This window comes from Oncorhynchus keta, chromosome 26 (genome assembly GCF_023373465.1).
Source record: "Oncorhynchus keta strain PuntledgeMale-10-30-2019 chromosome 26, Oket_V2, whole genome shotgun sequence".
Taxonomy (NCBI): domain Eukaryota; kingdom Metazoa; phylum Chordata; class Actinopteri; order Salmoniformes; family Salmonidae; genus Oncorhynchus; species Oncorhynchus keta.
In genome coordinates, this window is record NC_068446.1 from 35,534,763 (window position 1) to 35,551,252 (window position 16,490).

Below are 16,490 nucleotides of genomic sequence, written 5' to 3' on the forward strand. Positions count from 1 at the left end.
TGGTAGTTACTCATGACTTTATTGGAAAAAGCGACACATGAAATAACTATTACAAAATACAAAACAACAAACGGAACGAGAAACCTATACAGCCTATCTGGTGAACACTACACAGAGACAGGAACAATCACCCACGAAATACAAAGCGAAACCAGGCTACCTAAATACGGTTCCCAATCAGAGACAACGAGAATCACCTGACTGATTGAGAACCGCCTCAGGCAGCCAAGCCCATACAACACCCCTACTCAGCCGCAATCCCAATAATACAAAAACCCCAATATGAAATACAACAACATAAACCCATGTCACACCCTGGCCTAACCAAATATATAACGAAAACACAAAATACAATGACCAAGGCGTGACATGAGGTCTATTTAATTGAAATGAAAGACTGTATGAAACATTTGTAAAAATGCACTAATCTGAGAGATCTTCTCAATCTTTGAATGTTATGGTTCGTGTAGATCACCAAAACCAGGAGAAAGGGAATGACACGAAATTTGGATTAAGACATCGGCTCGTTGATTTATGTGGTTTATATCAACATAATTATTTTTTCATCACATCTCTGGTGAGAATTAAGATAAGTCATAATTACAAAAAAATGTAATAATATGTCTGTGTCTCTGGCCTGGTCACAGATTTGACTGTGAGGTCACATCTGTGCTTCTATATAGGTGCTCCTCCAGAAAAGAAAGGATCTTCTTCCAGGAGTCTTCCTGTGCATAACAGTGTGGTGCTGTCTCTCCTCCCCAAAGAACCATCACTGCAATCAAATCAGGAGGGGAAGCAGCAAACAAAGAGAACAAGTGTGATTATTCCACTGCTTCACACAACCCATTTCTAGATGTTTGCTAGAAACAGCCATGGAAACAGCCATTACTTTTAAATTGCTCTTCAGACTGACAGTATGTAATGTACTTGATTTAAATTGTATTTATTGCCTCGTAAAACATTAACAGGGAGTAATTTGTCTATCTCCAGGAAAAACAAACAGCATGTGTGACGAGAGTTCTTCACATATTACCAGACAAATGAGTCATTGCAACCATATCACTGTGATAATGTGTGTTGTATTGTCGATTAGCAGTAGAAAATTACACATCCCCAAAACAGAAAATAAGATACTGTCAAACTGTCTCTGATAATAACAAGGACACAAACACACCACACACACAAACAACGTTAAATTACACTTTTGTTTTGTCCCAGCCACCATGAAGTTGCTGGCACAGATATGAGGACCATAGGGAGGTTCAATCAGGTGACCAGCTCCAGGGTAGGACAGAGTGGTGAGCAGGTGACTGTTTCCTGCTTTCTCCATCATCTGCTTCATCTGAGGAGGCACACAAACTCTTTCAGTTCTACATCAAAGTGTTGGGCGTCAAAAACATACTGTAAAAAATTACAGTAGAACCACTTAATAATACATATTTCTGCAACAATCCAAGCATTGTTAAAAAATGTACTCACGTCCTCTGCTGACTCAGTGGCAGGCCAGTTTTGGTCATCCTCACCCACAATCATTAGAACAGGACATTTCAGCTGCCCCACCTAACCAGGACACAACAGTAAACCATGGGGATAGACAATGCTACATACCTTATAAAGTCAAACAGACAAGGGAGAACAGCTATAAAGTGAGTATAATGAGGGTATAGGTTAAAATCAGGGTCAAATCCAGTTGGAGTTAAACCCACATCCACTTTCTTGGTTGGATCAGTTGGAATGGGTAGGAGCAGATGCCGCCAGATCACTCGATTCTCCTCATCATAGCGAGTGTTATGGACGTTTCTAGGAAATTAAACACACAGACGAGTAAGTTCAATTTAATTATTATTAGAGGATCAAAGTGGAAGCACAAATTCATACACATCTTTAAACATGTGATAGTACACATACTTATTAATCCCGCCGAAGACGTCAGAGAGTGAGCCTTTCACCAGCTGGACATGACTGCCACTCACACATACCAAACACCTGGGCTGAGAGAGGACCAACAGTTTAAGACACCGAAATACAAACAAATACACAGGCAAAAACACAAATATATACACACATCTACACATTATTCTGCCAGTGTGGTAAGAGCACTCTCCTACCTGAATCACAGTAGAGTACACAGCCATCCTCAAAGCCACTGAGGTCCCAAAGGACAGGCCCAGTATCGCTATACTGTCCCCACACACCTGAGGGTGCTGTTTTAGAACAGTGAACGCAGCCTAGAGTGAAAAATAGAACATTTCATATGAACAACTGTGGTTAGTGTGTCCGCCCTGAGAATGGAAGGTTGGGAGTTCGATCCCCGGCCAAGTCATACCAAAGACTGTAAAAATGGGACCTGATGCATCCCTGCATGGCCCTCAGCATTAAGGCGATAAGGAGATAGATTGGGGGTAAGGCCCTGCGATAGACTAGCGTCCTGTCAAGGGGGGGTATCACACTACAGAAACAGGAGATATAGTAGGCTCCTGCCCTATGAGTCGTTCCGGCTCGCACAAACCAAGGCTCGTGCAAGGCTACTTACTAAGACTGTCGTACAAAACTTGACTTTAAATTGTTACCACAGCAGTCATATTTTGACACAGGATATTTGGTTTCTTTATTACTGTAGTAATAACTTTATTAAATATTAATGTAAGTACCATAAAAAAGTGGGAGAAGGTTACATTTGAGTAATTTAGCAGATGCTCTTATCCAGAGCGACTTACAGTAAGTAGTGAGTGCATACATTTTTCATACTTTTTCTATTGTAGGAAATAGGTCTAGTTGTCTAGTCATGTTCTCTTTAAGGTTCATACTTCAACATACGTAACCCAAGGACACATTTTACAACACACTATTAAGATAAGAACAAAATCCAATATCAGTTCCTACAAATAACAGTTGAATGTGTAGGTTGCGCAAGGGATTGATTGCACAGACAAGGTGAACGAACCTTTGGATGAGCTTTGTGGGTTTAATTACCTACAGCTTATTGCTTCCTTCCTGAATAAGAATACACCATATACATATGACCTTGTGAAAGTAAAATATATGCTTCATATAAGTTGATCACTGTCATTTGAGACACTAAATATGACAGTGCAGATCAGCCAAAATGCAGTGGTCTAGTAACATATACTGGTACCTCAAAGTATTCGTTCCCCACATGAGAGGTTGAGCCCCCAGAGGTCCGGGGTGTCATGTACTCCAGGGCCAGAGAGACAAAGCCATGCGACGACAGGAGGGCAGAGCGATACTCCACCAGACCGCCACCTCCACCCCACAGGTCCAACAGGGCAGGGAAGGGCCCGGGTCCTTCCAACACAACATGGTCTGTTCAGACCTGGGCTATATGCACTCCACTTATGATAATCATATCTAAATCATATTTTTGGATGATTTTAATTGTAATTATTGAAAGTGAGATGTATGTAGCTAAAAACTATGACATACCTGGTGGCAGGAATAGGGTCCCTGTGACCCCTCCCTCTGTGATGTCGACCCTGCGGACTCCTGGGGCCATGTACCAGCGCTCTGTGACGACACTCGCCAGGGCCACCTGCTCCCTGAAACTCTGACTCATGTGTCCCCTGTACACAGAGATGTGAACCACCATGGGAGTGTGGACCTCCTTCTTCCTCAACCTAAAATTACAAGACATTGTTTATAATTCAACTGGTGTCCTTTGATGACAAAATTACAACTTTATCAATGTATTATTTTTAGGGAGTTTCAGTTTACCTGAGTCCAATTCTACTGCCAGGTACTGGTCTCATGCTCCACAACAGTCCCATGGGTTCCACGCCATCATATGTCCCTCCTAAACTAGGATCATTGGCAACTGTAAAGATATTTGGGTAGTTTATGTGAGAGGGTTTTAAATATGAATGGAACTCTTCAGAATATTGATAACCGATGTGTGGCATTAAATACAAGTAGCCTACCATTTACAAATCCTGTAGCATCACTAACATAGTGGCCAAAGGCCTCCCAGTAGTCGCCATCATCTGAGTGGATCAGCGCGTGCAAGGTGATATCTTGAATTTGTGACAAATTTTGGACGATTAAACTGAACTTTTCATCGATTAGTCCCCTGGATGGGTGAAGAAAAAGCATGGGCGGCGCTGCTTTTTCCGTCATCCTGTCAAAATTGCATAGAAATTTCCTCTCGACAAAGAGACACCGACATATAACGTTAGTAAGTAGCTTAAATTGTGAAATGGGACACCAAAGTTAAGGAGGATCAAAGTTCATGTTGACAGACTGAGCGTCATTGGCTAGAGCTTGAAAGACTCAGAGCAGCATGCATTGGAAGTGTTTAACTCTTACAGTAAGTAGGATACTGTGTAACAACCAATTCAGACAACAATAAACAGTTATTATCGCCCGCACAAAAGAAAGTGTTGCCTAATATACCATATTCTGGAAGTCTTAATTAATAAAGTTAATGTCGCCAGCTTCTACAAAACGTAGCATATAACGCTACGCAGTTTTACCAACTTGCCCGTGTTGTCCTAACAAATGCTGTAGGAAACGGCTATTGCAATTAGGTGTCGATGCCTTCTGTATTGGGTCGGCAAATTGTACCTTACAAGATTTGCATTGCGTGTCTTATACTTTAAAAATCAAAATCCCGATGGGCTACATTTATCTCATGAGTCAAATTCAAAACAGTGGAAGTCCGGCCGTGACAGGACTGGGGCAGAGCGAAACGACTCAGTGGAGGATGCTTTTCTAAGGTGGAACATGGTTTGCCAAATTAAAGGAGGCTCGACATATTGTAGAGGAAGTTAGGTAGGCTAATATGCTACAGGTTTTTTGGTAGAACACTTTATTTGAACGAAGTTTTGTAACCTATGTCTAATAATTGCTACAAAACATTTTATAGCTTTTTTATAGCATTTTTATAGCAACGAACTGGAGGGTTGAACTATGTAGTTACATGCCAAAATTGCATTCTAAACTGAAGATCATGATTAGGTGATTATTGGAGTCAGGTGTGTTAGCTGGGGCTGCAACAAAACTGTGACACCAATCAGACCCTCAAGGACTGGAATTGCCCACCCCTACATGTGCTTTTGGCCAGAAGAAAGACGTTTGAAAGAATTTGGAAACATTAATTGTCCGCCTTGAGGAGTGGGACATTTCCATGTGAGAGAGATATACAGTACCAGTCAAAAGTTCAGACACACCTACTTATTCCAAGGTTTTTATTTTCCAAGGTCTTTATTTTTACTATTTTCTACATTGTAGAATATAGTGAAGACATCAAAACTATGAAATAACACATGGAATCATGTAGTAACCCCCCAAAAAGTGTTAAACAAATCAACATATATTTGAGATTCTTCCATGTAGCTACCCATTGCCTTGATGACAGCTTTGCACACTCTTGGCATTCTCACAACCAGCTTCATGAGGTATTCACCTGGAATGATTTTCCAACAGTCTTGAAGGAGTTCCCACATATGCTGAGCACTTGTTGGCTGCTTTTCCTTTTCCTGCTTTTCCATTGGCTGCGATCCAACTCATCCCAAACCATCACAATTAGGTTGAGGTCGGGAGATTGTGGAGGCCAGGTCATCTGATGCAATACACCCTCACTCTCCTTCCCTTGTCCTATCCCCCTGCCAGACGCATATAAAAGCAACCAGAAATGTTTCTGGAAGAAGTCCAGCCAGAGTTGTGAAGAGAAAATTAGCAGTGAGACAAAGAGCCCCTGGGAGAACAAGGACATATTCTCTCTGAAAGACACTGACAGTAAACTCTTCACGGTGGTCATCGAAAAACTGGATTATAGAGATGAAGGATGCTACTACTATGATGCGGACACACCAGACACGTCGTCAACTTGCTGTAGGACTAAGGTGGAGCTGGAAGTAAAGGAAGGTTAGAGACTTTCACTTTAATTTAACTAAATTATTAATTCCCTGTGTGTTGAGAATAACGAGTCACGGCGGTCAGTCAACTAAGAGTGAAAGGAAAGACTGAGGTTATTAATAAAGGCTGAGGTTTTTTCCATTGACAGATAACTGCTGTAGGAGATCATTCACAGAGATTGCTTATCTGGGAGGAACCGCTACCATCAGCTGCAAGTATCCAAATGACCATAAGGACAGAATCAAGTATTTCTGCAAAAAAAGATGGTCACTTCATCTGTAAATGCAATATAGATTTACAATCTAGAAAAGAATCGAACGAACAAGGTCCATTTTTTTGTGTCTGATAAGACAAGGGAAGAGAGAGAGTCTTCACTATGACCATCACCAATCTGACTGGGGAGGATACAGGGATATTCTGTTGTGGCGGCAAAACTACTGCCTACTATTATTAATGGTAAGTGTAAGGTTTGCCATTCATATCATCTATTCAGCACAGTTTTTTTCTTCAATTTATTTAGATTTTAGACAACAGAGAAATATGGCCTACTAGTAAATTGGTCACAGAGCTGCTATTTTTGCTTTGGGTTAGATGGACCGTTTATTTGTGTGTTTCTTTGAATATGCAGAGTATACAACACAATTCTATAGATAGCCTTCCATAGTACAAATACAGTCAGCACTTCCTGTTTTGTTGCTTACTTTCCTTATCAAATTGTCTTTCCTTGTATCCTCTTTTTTTGCCTCCTTCTCCAATCGCATTGAAGGAGATTCTCCAAGGTACCCGGCCCTCTGGCTTTTCCTCCAATATATTTCTAGAAGGAGGCTAAGAGAGAAGACACAAGTAATCAAGGAAAGACACATTGGGACATCTTATGTTTAATGTTAAGTGGTTAGATCATTTGATCACTGATATGAAACGTTTTATCAAGCACGATTTGCATGTGAAGATCATCAACATCATGCATTGTACCTCTATAATAGTCGTCTATTGTATGTGGGCCCTGCATCTTCATCCATGTGACCATCAACACTAAGACAATGTACCTTTGATAAGTAAATTTGGTTCTAGGGCAGGTAGCTTAGCAGTTAAGAGTATTGTTTCGGTTGCTGGTTCAAATCCCCAAGCCGACCACATGAAAAATCTGCTGATGTGCCCTTGAGCATGGCACTTAACCCTAATTGCTCATGTAAATTGCTCTGGATTAAAGCGTGCCAAATGACTAACCCTAACCCGTACCCTAACCCTAACCTTAACCTTAACCCTAACCTCAACCCAAAAACCTAACCTTAACCCTAAATCTAACCCAAGCTACTAACCCTAACACTAAAACTAACCCTAGCTCCTAACCCTAACTCTTAACATAATTCTAACCCTGTCACTAATTCTAACCTTAAACCACCTAGAATTAGCATTTGACCTCGTGGGGACTAAGAAAATGTCCACAGGAGCTGCCTCCTCAACACACAGGGTAAGAGCAGAAGGGGAATAGTGTGTGTGTGTGTGTGTGTGTGTGTGTGTGTGTGTGTGTGTGTGTGTGTGTGTGTGTGTGTGTGTGTGTGTGTGTGTGTGTGTGTGTGTGTGTGTGTGTGTGTGTGTGTGTGTGTGTGTGTGTGTGAGTGAGAGTGAGAGTTTATGTAAGTGTGTCAATGTTCTCTCCTTCAGCATGTACTCCTCATCATCTTCTTTCTTTCTCTGCTCATCCTCTTCCTCCTTTCCCTCCTCCTCCTCTTCTTCCTTCTCTTCAGGGTGGCCATGGTGCAATAAAACTGCACCCCCTACAGCTAGACTCAGGTCCGGTGACCACAACCAATTTACCCACAAACCCATCTGACTCAATTCACTACGCCAGTGTCAACTTCCACAAGAACCCCAGGAGGCCCAACGAAGCCACCGCTGCCATCGCTAAAGAGGGCACTTCTTCCACTGAATACGCCACTGTGAACTTTGGTCGAAGTCTGCCTACTCACCCTGACCAATGAATGACATGATAAAAATAGACCTCTAGCCTACTTCTACTGCTTCTCAATCCTAAGTGAATACAATACAATATAATAAAATACAATACAATAAAATGCAATACAATGGAATACAATAAACTAAAATACAATAAGAAATAATACAATATAATACACTACAATATAACACAATACAGTATAATACAATATAATTTAATACAATAAAATATAATACAATACCATTTTTGGGTATTTGGTGTTTTATTAGGATCCCGATTAGCAGTTGCAAAAGCAGCAGCTACTCTTCCTGGTATCCACACAAAACATTAAACATGACATAATACAGAACATTAATAGACAAGAACAGCTGAAGGACAGAACTATATTAAAAAAATTAAAGGCACACAGCCTACATATCAATGCATAAACACAAACTATCTAAGTCAAATAGGGGAGAGGTGTTGTGTCGTGAGGTGTTGCTTTATATGTTTTTTAAAACCAGCATTGCTGTTTATTTGAGAAATATGAGATGAAACGGAGTTCCATGCAATAATGGCCCAAATAACATTGTACTCCTTATTGAATTTGTTCTGGATTTGGGGACTGTGTAAAGACTCCTGTTGGCATGTCTGGTGTGGTAAGTGTGTATGTGTTAGAGCTGTGTGTAAGTATACTATGCAAACAATTTGGGATTTTCAACACATGTTTCTTATAAAAAGAAGAAGTGATGCTGTCAGTCTCTCATCAACTCTTAGCCAAGAGAGACTGGCATGCATAGTATTTATATCAGCCCTCTGATTACAATGAAGAGCAAGACGTGCCTCTCTGTTCTGGGCCAGCTGCAGCTTAACTAGGTATTTCCTTACAGCACTGGACCACACGACTGGACAATAATCAAGATTAGACAAAACTAGAGACTGCAGAACTTTCTTTTTGGAGTGTGGTGTCAAAAAAGCAGAGCATTTCTTTATTACAGACATACCTCTCCCCATCTTTAGCTGTGATTGCTGATGCATATATGGTTGACTCATCAACATACATGGACACACATGCTTTGTTTAATGCCAGTGGCAGGTCAATGGTAAATAGATAAACGAGTAGAGGGCCTAGAGAGCTGCCCTGTGGTACACCACAGTTTACATGTTTGACATTAGAGAACCTTCCATTAAAGAACCCTTTGAGTTATATTAGATAGATAGCTCTGAATTATATTCAGCATTATATTTGGTTAAATACAATTTTTTTCCAACTATTTGCTAAGAGCTGGCAGCAAGCGTATAGATCTGCTGTTAGAACCAGTAAAGGCCGCTTTGCTACTCTTGGGTAGCGGAATTACTTTGGCTTCCCTCCAGGCCTGAGGACAAAGACTTTCCTCTAGGCTAAGATGATTGATATGTCAGATAGGATTGGCTATAGAATCAGCTACCATCTTCAGTAGCTTTCCATCTAAGTTGTCAATGCCAGGAGATTTGTCATTATTGATCGATAACAATCATTTTTCCATCGCTCCGACACTAACTTTACAAAATTAAAACTTGAAATGATTTTCTTTCATTATTAGTTTTTTTATGCATGAATACAATGGCTCACTGTTCGTTGTTGGCATTTCCTGTCTAAGTTTACCCACTTTGCCAATGAAGTAATCATTAAAATAATACAATATAATACAATGGAATAAAATACAACATATTCATTGCACTTCACAGTCACGTTAATGAATAACTTAAATTTGTCTTCTGCCTCTCCAGTCTAATGTCTTGAAATGTAATATTTAAATATTTGAAATATACACACTTTGTGCTACACTGAAGTACTCAGACACAATACCCAGATAAATAACAGTTTGTGCACAAATCACAATAAAACCTCATCATCTTCCCAGCTGTCTGTTTAAAGCACACAGGCTCATTCCTGCTGAAGATTGTTCTATCGCCACTGCTGGCTGTGGACTCTACTGTTGAATGTATTTTTCTGTTTTCAGAATGGGGTCATATTACTGTATAAACAGCAGAGGGCGGTGTAGGCTCGTTTTCTGCTATGGGTTTCTCAGTAGCATGTTTTGGTGTTATTAAATCAGTATTGCTTTAAATTGGGTAAGAAGGGAGAAGGAGAGCAGATTTGTAGATACACAGCCTTAAACTCCCACATTTCAATACTATGAGTTTTTGATTGGGACCCTAAAACAGTGTGTGTGTGTGTGTTTATTTTTTTGTTATTTTTTTATTTAACCTTTTATTTAACTAAGTAAGTCAGTTAAGGACAAATTATTTTTACAACGACAACCTACCCCGTGTCTGTCAAATCAAATCCAATTGTATGTCACGTGCTGAATACAACTGGTGTAGACTTTACCGTGAAATGTTTGATTACAAGCCCTTCCCAACAATGCATAGTTTAAAAATAAAATAGGAGCACAAGAGGAATACAATTAAACCTACAAGAATGGAGCTATATACAGGGAGTACCAGTACCAGATCACTGTGGAGCTATATACAGGGAGTACCAGTACCAGATCACTGTGGAGCTATATACAGGGAGTACCAGTACCAGATCAATGTGGAGCTATATACAGGGAGTACCAGTACCAGATCACTGTGGAGCTATATACAGGGAGTACCAGTACCAGATCAATGTGGAGCTATATACAGGGAGTACCAGTACCAGATCAATGTGGAGCCATATACAGGGAGTACCAGTACCAGATCACTGTGGAGCTATATACAGGGAGTACCAGTACCAGATCAATGTGGAGCTATATACAGGGAGTACCAGTACCAGATCACTGTGGAGCTATATACAGGGAGTACCAGTACCAGATCAATGTGGAGCTATATACAGGGAGTACCAGTACCAGATCACTGTGGAGCTATATACAGGGAGTACCAGTACCAGATCACTGTGGAGCTATATACAGGGAGTACCAGTACCAGATCAATGTGGAGCTATATACAGGGAGTACTAGTACCAGATCAACGTGGAGCTATATACAGGGAGTACTAGTACCAGATCAACATGGAGCTATATACAGGGAGTACCAGTACCAGATCAATGTGGAGCTATATACAGGGAGTACCAGTACCAGATCACTGTGGAGCTATATACAGGGAGTACCACTACCAGATCACTGTGGAGCTATATACAGGGAGTACCAGTACCAGATCAATGTGGAGCTATATACAGGGAGTACTAGTACCAGATCACTGTGGAGATTTATACAGGGAGTACCATTACCAGATCAATGTGGAGCTATATACAGGGAGTACCAGTACCAGATCAACGTGGAGCTATATACAGGGAGTACCAGTACCAGATCAATGTGGAGCTATATACAGGGAGTACCAGTACCAGATCAATGTGCAGAGGTACGAGGTATTTGAGGTAGATACTGTATGCATATGAAGGCTGAGTAAAGTGACTAGGCATCAGAAGAGATAAGAGTAAAAGAAGGACAGAGTAGCAGCAGCATATGATGACTGTAAGAGTGTGTGTGTGTGTGTAATGTGTATGTTTGTGTTGTGTCGGTATGCGTGTGTGTGTTATGTTTGTTTGTGCATATATAGTGAATGTGTCTGGGTTTTGTGTGGGAGTGTCAATGTAGTGTGTGTGGGTGAGTGTGTATATGGTGTGTATATATAGTCTTGTGAATGTTTTTATGGTGTGTATATATAGTCTTGTGAGTGTGAATCGGGTCAGTGCAAGATAGCGATAGTTCGGGTACCATTAATTGACTATTTAACAGTCTGACTATTTAGCAGTCTTATGGCTTGGAGGTAGAAGCTGTCTCGGAGCCTGTTGGTCCGAGAGCCAACACTCCGGTACCGTTTGCCTTTCGGTAGCAGAGTGAACAGTCTATTGGTCAAGGGCTGTTCATTTGTCATACCAAACGTTGATGCATCCAGTCAAGATGCTCTCGATGGTTTGATTGTGTAACTTTTTGAGGATCCGAGAGCCCATGACAAAACTATTCAGCCTCCTGAGTGGGACGATGCGCTGCCATACCCTCTTTAGGCTAAGATTGTACAGATGTGTGTGGACCATGTTAAGTCCTTAGTGATGTGGACACCAAGGAACCTGAAGCTCTCAAACCACTCCACAACAGCCTTGTTGATGGGGGCATGCTCTCCCCTCTCTCTCCTACAGTCCATGATCTGCTCCTTGGTCTTAATGAAGTTGAGGGAGAAGTTGTTATCCTGGCACCACACTGCTAAATCTCTGACCTCATCCCTGTAATCTGACCCGTTGCCATCGGTGATCAGGCTTACCACCGATGTGTTGTCAGCAAACTTGATGATGGTGTTGGAGTCATGCGTGGCCACGCATCCGTGGGTAAAACAAAGATATTCTGACGAGTGGGGACATTAGGGATAAGGTTAGGGTTAAGGATAGGATGAGGTTATGGGTTAGAATTAAGGTTAGGGGTTAGGGGTTAACATTAAGGCTAGGAGTTAGGGTTAGGGGTTAGGGAAAATAGGAGTTTGAAAGGGAATCAACTGTTTGGTCCCCACAAGGATAGTAAAACAAATGTGTGTGTGCATGCGTGTGTGCTCATTGCTGTAAAGTGTATTGTTATTGCTTGGGTGTCCAATTAGGGCTTGTGTGCACAAACATCCATAAGACATAAGATCATCTCTTTGTTCTCTTTTGCTTTGAAATCATATCAATAATCCATTGAGCTCAATTCCTAATCTAATCTCAGAACAAAACACTGGCATTTAAAAAGTTAATCTCTTTACCAGAGAAATCCATACATTATCCTGCTGTACACTGTCTGTACAGAAAATACACTTGGAGGGGCTGAAGATATTCCACACAGAATGCCAATATGTGGAGGGGCTGAAGTCCATACAATATGTGGAGGGGCTGAAGTCCATATTATCCTTCTGTACACTGTCTGTAAAGCACATACAATTGGAGGGTCTGAAGACAGTCCACACCGAATGCCAATATACGGCCTATGTTGCTGATGTGGACATTCCAGGTGATAGGGTAAGCCAGCACAATGAAAAAGAATAACAAATATGGAGCAGAGACAACAAGGGATGAGATAATCCACATTTCGGGAGGGCACCCCCCTCCTCGCATCTGACATTCCGGTGCAAAGCACACTGTTATTCCAGGCTGGTAGACAGGGCGAGAAAAGTGACGCCACCGGGAAGAGCTCTGGACTGGATCAACCAGATGGGCTGTGTGGAGCCGGTGATGTCATTATGTATGGGGGTGAAGGTGGGAGGCACATTGACGGTGTGTGTGGATATAAGACCATAGTTATGTCTTGCACTCGAGTGCCACGCAAATGGGGACTAGTACTACTTTTGCCTCAAGGGGATTCTGTACTGTGTGGATGTGTAAATCATTTCTTATACATCCTCCCCTTGCTTGTGCCCTGTGTTTTGTGCCAATTGACTGGCAAGAGGAAAAAGTCCCGGCACAGCAGTGTCAACTCAACTTGCACAAAGTAGTGTCCCCATGTTTTGTGTCCAGTGGTCTGTTCGATGGGCTTGAACATGAACAGTTCCATAGACCTACAGTATTTTCTCAAGATGTTCCCGACATCTCAACAACCCCACGTCCCTCAGGGAGCTCTCCATGCGTATGCATTCCCCGACATATACACCCTTAACATTTGGGTCAAAGTCAGCAGGACTCCGAATGAGCTAAGCGTTGTTAAACCAGAACCATGTGAGGTCTGTCAATGGAGTGGAATCAGACACGGTGATCTCAGCGTCTATACCCCGATGCCTAGACCCAGACCCAGTCAGTCAGTCAGTCTCCACCTGCAGTTTCTGGAAGTCTTTATCGCTTAAGAAGACGTCCTCCCCCTGATACTTTCCATACGCCTGGCTCCTGTAAAACCCATGTGCATACCTTAAACAACAGACGCAAATTCCTCCACAGGCTTGGTTGCTTAGAGAGAGACCGAGAGAGAGAGGGTCTTCGTTCTCTCCTGTTTTTCAAACTGTACTGAATTCGAAAGTTATGACATACTTTTTGTTTGACTTCGTTTGATTTGCTTTGTTGTATTAAGAGTTGGAAGGGTTGGTTGATGACTTTATGATCACATATTATGAAAGAGCTGGCCTTCCTCAATCACTTAAAAAGGCTTTATTTTAAGCCTCCTGGGTGGCGCAGAGACTCTGGGTTCGCGCCCAAGCTCTGTCATAACTGGCCGTGACCGGGAGGTCCATGGGGCGTAGCACAATTGGCCTAGCGTTGTTAGGGAGAGTTTGGCTGGTAGGGATATCCTTGTCTCATCGCGCACCAGCAACTCCTGTGGCGGGCCGGGAGCAGTGTGCGACTAACCAAGGTTGCCAGGTGCATGGTGTTTCCTCTGACACATTGGTGCGGCTGGCTTCCAGGTTGGATGCGCGCTGTGTTAAGAAGCAGTGCGGCTTGGTTGGGTTGTGTATCGGAGGACGCATGACTTTCGTCTCTCCCCAGCCCGTACGGGAGTTGTAGCGATGAGACAAGATAGTAGCTACTAATTGGATACCACGAAAAAGGGGTAAAAAAAATACTTTTATTTTTTATTATTTCACCTTTATTTAACCAGGTGGGCCAGTTGAGAACAAGTTATCATTTACAACTGCGACCTGGCCAAGATCAAGCAAAGCAGTGCGACAAAAACAACAATAATAAACAAAAGCACAATAGAACAACAACACAATAGAACAATCTATATACAGTGTGTGCAAATGGCATAAGGAGGTCAGAAAATAAATAGACCATAGTAGCGAAGTAATTACAATTTATCAAAGTAACACTGGAGTGATAGATGTGCAGATGATGATGATGATGTGCAAGTAGAAATGATGATGTGCAAAGGAGCAAAAAAAAGTCAATTAAAAACAATATGGGGATGAGGTAGGTAGTTGGATGGGCTCTTTACAGATGGGCTGTGTACAGCTGCAGCGATCGGTAAGCTGCTCAGATAGCTGAGGCTTAAAGGGAGTGGAGGAGACATGTCTCCAACTTCAGTGATTTTTGCAATTCTTTCCAGTCATTGGCAGCAGAGAACTGGAAGGAAATGCGGCCAAAGGAGGCCTTGGCTTTGGGGATGACCAGTGAGATATACCTGCTGGAGCACGTGCTACGGGTGCATTTATTTAGTTTTACTAGCGTTTAAGAGCAGTTGGAGGCCACGGAAGGAGTGTTGTATGGCATTGAAGCTCGTTTGGAGGTTTGTTAACACAGTGGGGCCAGAGAATGGCCAGGTGTATACAGAATGGTGTCGTCTGCATAATGGTGGATCAAGGAATCACCCGCAGCAAGAGCGACGTTGTTGATATATACAGAGAAAATAGTTGGCCCGAGAATTTAACCCTATGGTACGGTACCCCCATAGAGACTTCCATAGGTCCGGACAACAGGCCCTTCGATTTGACACACTGAACTCTATCTGAGAAGTAGTTGGTGAACCAGGCGAGGCAGTCATTTGAGAAACCAAGGCTGTTGAGTCTGCCGATAAGAATACGGGATTGACAGAGTCGAAAGCCTTGGCTAGGTCAATGAAAACAGCTGCACAGTACTGTCTTTTATCGATGACGGTTATGATATCGTTTAGTACCTTGAGCATGGCTGAGGTGCACCCATGACCAGCTCGGAAACCAGATTGCACAGTGGAGAAGGTACGGTGGGATTCGAAATGGTCAGTGATCTGTTTGTTATTGGCTTTCGAAGACTTTATAAAGGCAAGGCAGGATGGATATAGGTATGTAACAGTTTGGGTCTAGAGTGTCACCCACTTTGAAGGGGGGGATGACCGTGTCAGCTTTCCTATCTTTAGGAATCTCTGACGATACAAAAGAGAAGTTGAACAGACTAGTAATAGGGGTTGCAACAATGGAACAATTTTACAAAGAGAGGGTCCAGATTGTCTAGCCCAGCTGATTTGTACGGGTCCAGCAGGGTGGCTCTTTCAGTACATCTGCTATCTGGATTTGGGTGAAGGAGAAGCTGGAGGGGCTTAGGGCAAGTAGCCGCGGGGGTGTGGAGCTGTTGGCCAGGGTTGGGGTAGCCAGGAGGAAAGCATGGCCAGCCGTAGAGAAATGCTTATTGAAATTCTCGATTATCGTGGATTTATCGGTAGTGACAGTGTTTCCTAGCCTCAGTGCAGTGGGCAGCTAGGAGGAGGTGCTCTTATTCTCCATGGACTTTACAGTGTCCCGAAACATTTTGGAGTTAGAGCTGCAGGATGCAAATTTCTGTTTGAAAAAGCTAACTTTAAATATAGACTGAGATAAAAACTATTCAAAAGTATTATATATATATATATTTTTAAACTGCATTTCCAGAGCAAGTTAAAACCATACATATATTGACAGCTTAAAACCAAGGCTCACCTGGCTTAACAGACATTGCCCTGACAAACATTTGGGCACACCTATTTAAAATGGGAGGTGACCTAATGCTGTGGAGGTATGAGCACCGGAGGTTGGTGGCACCTTAACTGGGGAGGATGGGCTCGTGATAATGACTGGCTCGGAATAGGTGGAATGGTATCAAATACATCAAAGACATGGTTTCCATGTGTTTGATGCCATTCCATTTGTTCTGTTCCGGCCATTCTTTTGATCCGTTCTTCCCTTAACAGCCTCCTGTGGGTCTGAGGTGGTGGACAAACTCAGAACTGACGAAGTTTGAAAGTGACTGAAGGAATAAATA

At 42.2% G+C, this 16,490-nt stretch overlaps 1 protein-coding gene and 1 long non-coding RNA gene across 2 annotated transcripts; one reads left to right on the forward strand and one right to left on the reverse strand.

The window, feature by feature from the left end:
• Positions 1 to 4,520, reverse strand: LOC118359318 (bile acid-CoA:amino acid N-acyltransferase-like). The gene is made up of 10 exons (XM_035737806.2): positions 3,936 to 4,520; positions 3,733 to 3,832; positions 3,445 to 3,635; positions 3,137 to 3,306; positions 2,109 to 2,228; positions 1,909 to 1,991; positions 1,707 to 1,800; positions 1,480 to 1,560; positions 1,201 to 1,342; positions 1 to 772 (listed from the first exon to the last, which is right to left on the reverse strand). Exons 1-10 carry the CDS (start codon positions 4,129 to 4,131, stop codon positions 642 to 644), a joined length of 1,308 nt encoding a protein of 435 aa, XP_035593699.1. The 5' UTR covers positions 4,132 to 4,520; the 3' UTR covers positions 1 to 641.
• Positions 4,520 to 7,993, forward strand: LOC127912053 (uncharacterized). Its single transcript, XR_008080307.1, has 3 exons — positions 4,520 to 6,327; positions 6,638 to 7,342; positions 7,620 to 7,993. It is a non-coding gene; the product is annotated as an uncharacterized LOC127912053 (long non-coding RNA).
• The last annotated feature ends 8,497 nt before the right edge of the window (positions 7,994 to 16,490 follow it).

What these genes read in the sequence shown, in the direction of transcription:
- LOC118359318 (XM_035737806.2), bottom strand. Translation starts at nt 4,131, where the DNA reads ATGACGGAAAAAGCAGCGCCGCCCATGCTTTTTCTTCACCCATCCAGG. An exon ending in TGTACTCTACTGTGATTCAG is followed by an intron (nt 1,992 to 2,108) that starts GTAGGAGAGTGC and finishes GTCCTCTCTCAG; the next exon opens with CCCAGGTGTTTGGTATGTGT. An exon ending in ATCCAACCAAGAAAGTGGAT is followed by an intron (nt 1,561 to 1,706) that starts GTGGGTTTAACT and finishes TGTCCTGGTTAG; the next exon opens with GTGGGGCAGCTGAAATGTCC.